Source organism: Mytilus edulis, chromosome 8 (assembly GCF_963676685.1).
Source record: "Mytilus edulis chromosome 8, xbMytEdul2.2, whole genome shotgun sequence".
In the NCBI taxonomy this organism is placed as follows: domain Eukaryota; kingdom Metazoa; phylum Mollusca; class Bivalvia; order Mytilida; family Mytilidae; genus Mytilus; species Mytilus edulis.
The window spans coordinates 62,853,734-62,865,557 of NC_092351.1; the positions used below are offsets into that span (position 1 = coordinate 62,853,734).

The 11,824-nt window shown below is 32.8% G+C and overlaps 1 protein-coding gene across 1 annotated transcript in view; it reads right to left on the reverse strand.

Annotated features, from left to right (window-relative positions):
• The window catches only part of LOC139486044 (uncharacterized), a 34,520-nt gene extending 22,908 nt beyond the window's left edge, over positions 1 to 11,612 (reverse strand). Inside the window, exons 1-3 of the mRNA XM_071270737.1 lie at positions 11,434 to 11,612; positions 1,092 to 1,296; positions 56 to 358 (exon numbers count right to left, since the gene is read on the reverse strand). Coding sequence (XP_071126838.1) covers positions 56 to 358; positions 1,092 to 1,296; positions 11,434 to 11,469 — 544 coding nt within the window. The 5' untranslated portion in view covers positions 11,470 to 11,612. The remainder of the gene's footprint in view (positions 1 to 55; positions 359 to 1,091; positions 1,297 to 11,433) is intronic.
• Between the last annotated feature and the right edge of the window lie 212 nt (positions 11,613 to 11,824).

Sequence of the window (11,824 nt, forward strand, 5' to 3'; positions counted from 1 at the left end):
GTTAGTAATTGTGTATGTTTTATAATACTCAATACATTTATAATGAAACAACTACCTTCTAAAAGTCTGAATGACTCATCAGACGTTTTTTTGAAGCATGAACAGTCTTCCTGGGAGGGAATGCATGATGAATTATATTGTGGTGTCTGAACAAAGACATATCCTCTAGCATAGTCACATCGACATTTACGGTTGTATTTGGTTGATCCATTGTGATGAATAACAAGTCCTTTATCCACACAAACAGACTTCTTGTATATGCAATCACTATATCCCTCAGTAGTAAATGTAAATGGCTGGAATCGTTCAGAGAAACATTCATCACTGTCAAGGTTTCCTCGTAAAACACACTTTTTACCTACAAATATCAACTTGACAAAATTTGAAAAATAATTATGATATAATAAAGAAGATGTGGTATGATTGCCAATGAGACAACTCTCCACCAGAGACCAAAATGACAGGCAATTCATATTTTATGTGGTAGGATTAAACAAGTGGTGTAACAGGACAAAATAAGAACGAACTATAAAAATCATTTGAAAAAAGGTTAACTCATCAGATGGATAAAAGGAAATACATATAACGAAAACACAGAGTGGACACATGCCTGTAAATTAATAATTGATTTTGTTTATTGTTCAGCATTTGATTTTTCTTAATGCCATAAGAAGACGAATTTCAAATACCAATTCACCAATGTCGACTCTTCAAAATAAATTGTTTATGCTTTACTTTTTGACCAAATAACGCGTGTCATCTTACTATCTATACTATACTTAATACTTCAGATTACTTGTATCCTGATATCTAGCTTCTGCTACAGTAATGCTAATGTATTAGTAAACGTTTACGTTGTCATTTATGTTAGTGTTCTCTTTGCGCTCCGCATATAGAATCAACTTCTGACAAAAAATTACTATGATGAGTATTTTTAAAAACCTTATGTCTCAAAGGCAATTAATTCTTTCCCACACTATACTTAAATCAAAATTTCAAACATCAATTCGCAAATATATTCGTTTTGATTTTGAGTTACAACCTATTGTGTTTGATTCTTTTATGAAGGATTTATGATATAAAAATGTTACCAAGCGGCCAGAGAGTCGGTGTGTTCCGACAAAACTCACGATACTCCTTTTCGTAATCATCCCAAATACAATAGTAATTAGACAGTTTTATACATGCTGTTGTTGCTTTAATTTTCCATTCAGATTGGTATGGACATCTTTTGTCGTATTCAGTGATGTTAAGGCTATTGCATTCCGTTTGATTCGGTAGTACATTTTGTAAAACCTGCAAGAAAAAAAAATATCATTTGTATTCTTATCCCGCTTTTTTGTTGTCCCTCAATATTAATCTTCTTTTCTATAAAATAATTTGCGAATTGGTGTTTGCTTTTCGATTTCTTTTTTTCTTTCTTTTGGAAACAGTGCAGTATGTCTTTTATTGTTCATGAACTTTTATTGTTCATGTAACAATTAAGATTTTCATACTTTTAAAACAGTTACTGTTCGCTCCTGAATTCAAAATGAGCAACATATTTTTTTTCTTTATAAATGACATGTTTTTCAGTAAAATAGGCCTAATAAATCAATGAAATTGCGAAATAAAAGTAGGTTTTGCGAAATAAAAGTAGGTTTTTGTGTTTTGTTTAGAAGTACAAATACTTTACAAATTGTGACTTGGGTGGATAGTTGTCTCATTGTCACTGATACCACATTGTTTTGTATCTATGTACAATAATACAAGTTACTGGGAATGAATGAATATAATATTTAGGTACCAAACATGAAATATCATTTCTTCGGATGGTGTTTTTGAAATTTGGAGATGATTGTATGGATCTAATATCTAATGGTTATAAATTCCATGCACGAATTGAAGAAGGGAAAAAGATTTAGAAAATATGTCCAATTTACATCTCGGTACTTTATAGTGAGAACGGTTTCTAGTATTATAATAATTATCATCTGTATAATTCGAGTTATAATTCATAAGATATTCTGGAACATTATTGCTGTGTATTTTATGAAATAAACATAATTTACGTCTATTTCTTCTAGAACTCAAAGTTTCTCATCCAGTTTCAAAAAGTAGGGATTCTATACTTGCAAATCGCGGGACCCAGTAATAATTCTGGCTGCCTCAAACTGCAAGCGCTCAATTTTTTTCAGAATCTCTAACACAACATCCATCCCATAGCTCGCATGCATATTATAAAAGTGGAAGTATGTATGCAAGATATATCTTATTAAAATTGTTTCTGTTAGGAATATATTTCAATTTTCTAAGAACAAAAATTTATTTAGTGGCACTACAGCAAATGTTATCTATATGTACTGACCACTTGCATTTCTTAGAAAAAGTACCACCCACATGTCTGTGGTCATCAACCTTTTGAATAAATTGTCCATTTATTTTAAATTAATAGTCTGTGAATCCTTACAGAAATTAAAAACCATATATTCTGTTTTTTGAGGATTAAAATCTACAAGCCATTGTCGTGACCAATCATTCAATGTTTCTAAATCCTTATTTAATATCCGTTCTATATCTAAAGCATTATTCGAAGAATACATGAGTGAACTATCATCGGCAAAAAGTCTAACAAAACATTGAATTTCATCTGCTATGTCATTTATAAACATCAGAAATAATAAAGGCCCAAGTACTGAGCCTTGGGACACACCTGCTTTTAATGTTCCAAATGCAGATTCTGAATTTTTTAGAAGTACTTTCTGTCTCCTATTACTTAAATAATTTTCAATCCAACCTAATAAGTTGCCTTTTATGCCATAAGTTTTGATTTTTTTCTAATAGACCTTTATGACCTTTATGCCAAAGTCGGTCAAAAGCCTTCGATATATCACAAAAATTCATACACATTATTTCTTTATCTTCCATAGCTAAAAAAATTCTGTGATAAATTTCAATCATTTGTTGAAATGTTTAATGACCAGGAACGAAACCAGACTGGAATTTATACAATAGCTTGTGTTCAAAAATGAAATTAAAATATCTATAATACTAAAATTACGAGGTCCAATTTGTCAGCCGTCATCATGTAAAAACGACGAATCACAGAATTCAACTTTATATATAACTAATATAGTACAAAGGTGTAGATTAAAAATTACACCACTCCAGGCCCTTTTGTTTTCCACGTAATTAATATTGCCAATAATTAAGAAGTTCCGGGTCGAGTCCGCTACCGATACCAATAGTATATTCACCTGTTACCTATTACCTTATCTGTACGTTCCGCATCTAACAGGCGCACCACCAAACGTTGTATTCAGGATTAATATGCTATATACACGGGTCATAATCACAGGGTTGACACTACTAAATTGTCAAATTGTTACCTATTGTAGTATTTTAATCAGTAAGACTTTCTAAGATAACAATACGAATACTAAAAATCTGGACAAAAAATAAGGCGTATAGGTACAGTTTTCAATTTGTTAGTGGGCATGACGTAAAACAGCGAAGCAAAGAATTCAACTTTATTTATAACTTATATAGGACAATGCTGTTGATTAAAAAATACTCCATTCCAGGACCTTTTGTTTTCCAAATAATTAATATTATTGTTTCAATTCGACGGGTTCAAACAGAAAGACTTGAAAGTAGAGAAAAACTGTTTATCTTATAATCGGCATGACTTTATCAGATGACAATACTAATACTAAAATAAGGCTTGCGCATAGTTATATACTTTAATTCAGTCACGGACCCGTGATATCACGGGTGTGTTCTAGTGTTTATAAACTATTCTTCTAAAAACTTTACCTACACAACTTAACAATGCAATAGGACGATAGTTTGAAACCATCGATTTATCCCCATTTTACCGTGGATGATTTGTTTACCGACTCCCCCCACTTTTGAAAAAGTGAAAAATCAAATTGAACAATAAGTCTGAAAACTCACTTATTAACGAAAAAGGTTTTAACCCCACTGAATAAAGGTCTGACAACTCGCCCCACTTTAAAAAGATCTTGCTTCCTTTAAGTATGTCAAATTACAATTGGGGTACACTCCCGACTTCTCAAACAATAATATTTGGTGCATCCAATTGCAGTCGCCTTAGAATTCAGGACCCCAGTTTAAATATCATAGCGGTATCAGGCACCACTCTTGATCAAATTGACAAACTTGTTTGCCAATCTGACTATATAGTGAATTCTGACTACATTTGTATGTTACTAATGTGATTTTATCATTAGGGACAAAAGACATCAGTGACACCGAGCAAATAACGGCAAATCTCACGACATGCATAGATACAGTTAAAACCAAATATCCAAATGCACGCATTGGCATATGCAGTATTCTACCAAGAAGAGATAAGAGTGCCTCTATACAAGCATTGAATACAGCTGCAAGATCTGTCAATAGTTTTTCACAAAAACTCTTTGTAAAAAGTCAAGTGCTGAAATACATTGACCTATGGGACGAATTCGCTCCGAACAAAACACCATATATATACCGAGCACTGTTCGACTTGAACGACCCGAGTGGGGTTCATATCAGCATGTCCGGTACAGAACTGGTAGAAAATATATTCGAGAACTTTATTAAATCAGAATGTGACGGTGAATATCAAACCCCGAGTAAAAAACGTAATCGAAGTTCAAGTTCCACTCCTGGCTCAAGCGAGAAACAAGTAACCAAGATGTCCAAATCATACTAACTAATAACTGACAATATATATAGTACATGATTTTTATTGTAGTCGAAATCTAAATTGCTATAATGCATCTCTATAATTCAACTTTGTCAACAATATTCAAAATCAATGCTATTTTTAAACAGCTTGTAAAATTTCTATGTTTATTTTTATTTACATATAAACACGTGTACTATGTCCTGAATTGCGACCCTTTAATCAAATTGTAAAATTGACAAATATTTCAAAGAGTTGTTGTAACTTATGTATGTTCACCAACGTACACTATGAAATTACCAATGTGTTATCAAAATTAATAGTAAAATATACAATATGGTTATTTATCATGTTGACCGAAGAAATCAAGCTTCCATGATTATTAGTAGTAACCAATGTGGGTTTCGGCCTAGATCACAAATTACCTTTTAAAACTAATTTTATTTTCTCTGCACCTAGGTATGCTGCTGGTTTGATTCGTTATAGTATACTTTGGATAATGTATTTGTATCCTGATTCATTTTACTGGTAGTGTGTTAAAATGTCGACGGCTTCTCTTATTCTAAGTTCCATTAGCTGCCTCTCCTGGTTGTTTTCAAACCACCAATTCCAGTTAAATGATTCACTAAATTCGATCTTTTGCGATTTTGACGGGAATATCAAAATGTTCTGTATTTTTGATAAGCAGTTTGGTTATTTCATCATGATTGATTTTTCAGATCGCCTCCTCAAACTGGAATATTAATACTTCATTGTCTGGGAGAGTCAAACAATCATGGTAAAGCTGATTTGAGTCATTGTATTGACAACCTAAACATCTTTGTGCGTTGATTGTTCTACAAATTCCTAAAATTTCTCGTGCGTACATTGTATGTGAAAATCAATTGATTTCTTATCCTTCGAATATTTTTTTCTTCATCCGTCATCCCTTGAGGCAATAAACTAAACTTCAATCACATGACTAATCACGACTTTAAATAGTATTATCTTTCGATTTAGAGTTATCTTTCTTTAAACAGATTTTATAACGGTGCAAGTTCAATACAAGTTCAAGCGTGTCGTTGTAATGTGCGGATGACAAGTTCAATCGTGTCGTTGGAATGTGTGGGTGGCATACCAAACATATTTTTGTAAACAGTGTAAAACGATGGGGGGAAATCACATGACATGGGCCAGAGACATCCATTTTCCACTACTGCCTGTAGTCCGGAATATGACAGTTGTTGTCCATTCGTTTGATGTGCTTTGTCATTTGATTTTTCCATGTGATTAGGGACTTTCCGATTGAATTTTTCCTCGGAGTTCAGTATTTTTGTGATTTTACTTTTAATTTTCATTCGCTGTTGATGCAGAATTTTGAGCGATTCACTCGGAGCTCAACCATTTAAGGAAAAACGTCTGTCTTCATATTTCGTTTTCAGTATTTGATTGGTCTATATATATGCAGAATGTTTTCGTTACCAAATCTTGAAGCAGAAACATCAAAACGTACATTGTTTTTTCGAATGTCAGAGCCCCGCTTAACAGTCTCCCGAATGACCAAAATATTTAAAAAAAAAACAACACCATACAGTTCCGTTCCCACAATGTGTATACGTGCTGCACCTGTTTTCTTATTTAGGTAAGAAAAGATTAATTGATTATAGGTTTACGTCGTTTGGTTAACATTTCATGTATGTTCAGGAGGAGAAAAACATAATAACTAATATAATAGGCAGGTCCTCTTTTGATGACTTGGAAATTGAGGTTTCCACCGGAAATGAGGGAGCATAAGGTAAAGACAGAACTATTGCATTGCAATATGAAACCTTCGGACCCCCCGAAGATTCGATGCACGGTTTTGTAATGCCCAAAATAGTGTAATTCTCTCTATAAACGAGGCATGACTACATGTACGTAGCTGCGTACTTGCACTTCCTGCATATCCAAACGGACCCCAATTTTAGCATGGCTTAAGCTACCAGTCGAATAAAGACCACGACGTGACTATTTGTTTTAAATCCCCTATCACCCTATTAGGTGTACGAATAGAAGGACAACAAGCTAATCTACTTATAGTAGGTTGTTTAAAAAAAACTATAAATAACTTAAATAATGAATGAAATTAAAAAAAAAAACAGCTTGAACATTAACTTTTATTTACATAACTGGGTATTATATTCTTAATTCACTTGTTTAAACAAACATAAAACCATCGCACAACGCTACCCAATTTCTTGAACCTACTGCAATCTCGAATAGTATTCTCTATCATTCTTGGCATAAAATAATAAAACACATTGATGAATTTGTCAGACACGTTTATAAGCTGTACGCAAAATTGTCTACCGAATCAAACTTGTATCGCAGTACAAAAAAAGTCATGTACACTGCCCTCAGAGAGGTTTCAATAAGTCCTTACGTTAGACATAAACTTACGCCACGTTCCAGTTCCCCTTTAGTGAATAATTTGTTGTTACTGCCTCAAAAATAATTTCATTTACTTGTGTATATATGTATGAAAGTATTATACAGGAAATAAATAAATGCCAGGACACAGATGAATTGTTACAAAGGGACATAACTCAAGAACTGTAAAAGTGACACTACCCAAATTTGTTATTGATGATTTCAGTTGGAAAGCAGGGGTGTTCTCGAAGCTATCTTAGGACTAGGACGTGTCCTAAGTCCATCTTATGACAGGTATTTATCCTAAGTCGTGTTCTCGAAGCTCTCTTAATTTACAGTATATCTCAGTTTTCGTCCTAACTTTAGGACACCTAATTAGGTGTCTTAGGATCATCCTATCTTCATCCTAACATAATAAAGTTTGGATTTCGCTTTTTGTTCACTTTTTTACCTGAAGATTAACATGAAATGAAACGCACCATCGGTTTTGACTCGTATATAAAGAAATAATGCATGATTTTAAACTTTTAACTTCGTTTTTACGATTACACTACCAATTAAATTCTCATTTCAAAACAAGTTGTTTTCCAGTTTAAATTACAATCCTTTTTGGTATAATTTTATTTATTGGTTTAGTCATTATTAAATGTTTTATCAATAAATAAATTTGACGATTTAAAATTTCGACTTAGGATATGTTTATGACGTCCTAACATAAGATACGTCTGAGCTAGCTTCGAGACACAACTGAAGAGTGTCCTAAATTGATCCTAAGTCCATCCTAAAATTGGTCTTATCTATGACTTAGGACGAATCTTAGGATACTTTCGAGAACACCACCCCTGATGCAAACTAAAGTTGGAAAACGAAAAAGAAAATTTCAGCATTTCTTTCAATTTGTACAGGGGTACAACTCTTGAACGGTCGCTTTTTCATACTTGGGTTCTTTTAAAGATTTGTTCCAATTTTCACAATGCATTTGTAAATTTTATTGTAGCATTTTTTTAGAAGGAGTACGTATACACACACCATTCACATAGGTTTATCATGTGAATGTCAGGATAATATATAAAAAAAAAACATTTATTCGGCACAAAACTGTTTATTTCGAAGGGCTCTGTAAACAGTTTCCTCTTTCTTAGCCTTTAACACAATAATGTTAATATTATTCTGAGTGACATTGACCATATATTGTATAAAATGTCTATACATAATTTACGGAGACATTTCAAATACTGTCAGAGGCCTATTTATCGAAACTGTCCTAAGATCGGTCCTAAGAATTTCTTGGGACAGAAGTTAGGATAAAGATAGGACGTCTCAACATGCACATCGAAGCAATCTTAGGATTATCTTAGCTAGGACGTCCTAACCGCTGTCCTAAGTATTGGCAGAATTAAAAATTTTAAAAATTAAACTATTTGATTAAATTGAACCAATTTTTACAATTTAAAAAAATTTAACAATTATAGAATAATTATTAGTTTAAAATTAAAGGTAATAAATAGTTTTTATAATTGTACATTTTAACTATATTAAACAAAACATATGACAAAAAATTATAATAAATTTGTTCATAAAAATTGAACAAACTAATTGTAAATAGTTAAAATTAGATATGTTATCGGTAAAATCACTATATGCTAGAGTGAGCTGAATTCGAAGTGTCACGGTTTCGTACTTTAAAAAAGTTCAAAGGCAAATCTCGTGCATCTTTCATATAAGTACAGAGTACTTCAACTATGTTATTACGTGTGTATATGATGAGCAAGAGACGAAGTTCGAATTTTACCGATGCAAAACTGCAGACCCTCCTGGACGAGGGTGTTGCTAAACGGCGGAAACGGAAAACGGAACGGGAACGGAAAGAAATATTGATATGGGCGGAATGGGGGAAAGGGGGGGGGGGGGCGACAACAGACAATTACGATAATTAATAAATACTGAAATCATAGAGACTTGACTACAGGTCAGATATATTGCACGTTAATCGTCTACGTGCATTTAATATAGGAACATACGTTTTCTTTAGACGCGCGTAGACGACTATATATCTGACCTGTAGTCAAGTCCCTATGACTTAAATAACAAAATCACAAAACACAACATGTAGGCTAAACATAGAATAGGCGATATCAAGGGAAAAAAGAAACAGTGTTGGAAATACATAACAGCTAAAATTAAAGTTTCCTACATTTAGGTTTATAGATATTATATAACAAAAATCTCGTTTTTGTTAATCCTGCATTGCTAACCATTTTCTGTATGCTGTTTCTCTCTATCTTTAGTTTTTACCTTAAACACAAAAAGCGTAAATATCGTAAATAATGGGCAATTCCTCCTAATAAGAGTCTATTCACTATGTCTGCATGTTTGTATAGAACCTGTCTTGCTGATCAATTTTGTTATTTACAGTTTCTATCTATCATTTTCATAATATGATTTTCTATTCGCATCCAAAGTGCGATCTAGAAATAAGTCAGCATGACAAATAAAATAGAACATAGGGGTTTCCTATAAAATTCTAAGGGAAATATGGAAAAAAAACACAATTTAGACTTGATTAAAATGTAAAACTTTGCTTTTTTGGTAACTTGTCAAATTTTGCAACATGTGGTGCTGGAAAGAGGGGTTCGGATATAACATGCATCATGTAAGGGAGCTTAGGGAGGGGGTCTAGGATGAAATTTGGAAAAGGCTGGACATTAGTTTGAAATAAAATAAAACAGCATATGCATTGGACAACTCTGCAAAAGCAAAAGGCGGATAACAATTTATGTAAAAAAAGTCACAATAAACTAATACATGTAAATAAAAATGCAGCGATTACAACCAAAAGACAGCATGGCAATTTTTTTCATTCTAGATCCCTCCTCCCCTTTCACCCGCCATAAAAATGAAATGGAACCTATACAAACCATATATTTGTTTATAAAATAACCATCCTAAATATATCCTAAACTTAGGACCATCCTAAGACCATCGTAAGACACCTATATAAATTGATATCCTAAAGTTAGGAATATTCCTAGGATTTTCCTAAGTTGCGACATGTTTGATAAACCCACCATGCCCACTTAGTACTAAAATATGTCCTAAGTAAGTTGGTCTTAGGACACGTCCTAATCCTTCGATAAACAGGCCAATGGGTGTTAAAGCCGTATTAGTACAAACATGCGTTTTATTTGGCTAAATATCTATAATACTAAAATTACGAGGTCCAATTTGTCAGCCGCCATCACGTAAAAACGACGAATCAAAGAATTCAACTTTATATATAACTAATATAGTACAAAGGTGTAGATTAAAAATTACACCACTCCAGGCCCTTTTGTTTTCCACGTAATTAATATTGCCAATAATTAAGAAGTTCCGGGTCGGGTCCGATACCGATACCAATAGTATATTCACCTGTTACCGATTACCTTATCTGTACGTTCCGCATCTGACAGGCGCACCACCAAACGGTGTATTCAGGATTAATATGCTATATGTATTACACGGGTCATAATCACAGGGTTGACACTACTTAATTGTCAAATTGTTACCTATTGTAGTATTTTAATCAGTTAGACTTTCTAAGATAACAATACGAATACTAAAAATCTAGACTAAAGTAAGGCGTATAGGTACAGTTTTCAATTTGTTAGCGGGCATGACGTAAAACAGCGAATCAAAGAATTCAATATTTATAACTAATATACAATGCTGTTGATTAAAAAATACTCCATTCCAGAATCTTTTGTTTTCCAAATAATTAATATTATCAATAATTGATAAGTTCCAGTTCGACGGGTTCAACAGAAAGATTTGAAAGCACAGAAAACTGTGTATCTTATAATCAGCATGACTTTATCAGATGACAATACTAATACTAAAATAAGGCTTGCGCATAGTTATATACTTTAATTCAGTCACGGACCCGCGATATACGGGTGTGTTCTAGTATATCTTATTTTCAACAGTTATTGACATCGTACCTCTTAATTTTATGAATATTCCACATTGGGCTTGTAAAATATTTTACTTGACTTCCGTGTTTTCTATTTATGTTGAATGACCGAAGAAATATTTATAGATTAGGTTTTCTCTCAAGGTAAAAAAACCAGGCGCTATTTTTATATATATATGCGTCAGATGCCCGCCCACCGTTACTATACTTAGCTACGCTTTTGTGATTATTATTTAAGACAATTTAATGGTTTCTATTATGTAATAGTGTATGGCTGCTATACACACATCAAGTGGCAAACACTTCATGTCGCATATTTTAGTAGACGTAATCATTGAATTGACAAACTCACTGAATATAAATGACGCAAACAGTTAAAAATAATACGAGTATTTGAATTATATTAAAAAATAATACTTACTGAAAGTGCTAGGGTACAGAACATTATGCTTCCCATTGACACCTTCACATCGTAGTCAATTAAATAATTTGAAGACCAATTGTTTATTTTGAAAATAGATTTTTTAAATGTTCTGATAGATATAAAACTATACACAGTTGTTTACATATAGTATATAACACTATTCTATATTTAGAATCGATAGTCTGACGTCAATATATAAAATAAGCAGATGTGGCATGTACGTCTGCCAATATGAAACAACTACCAATCATCGATCATCACCGAATTCCCTATAGTGTACTATGTTCTTTCTCATTTTTTTGTTAATTCTTATATGAGCTGAAAATAGAAGAAGACCTAAATGTTTGGATGTTTCAGGGTGTTTTTTTTAAATATTCCTGGTGCAATC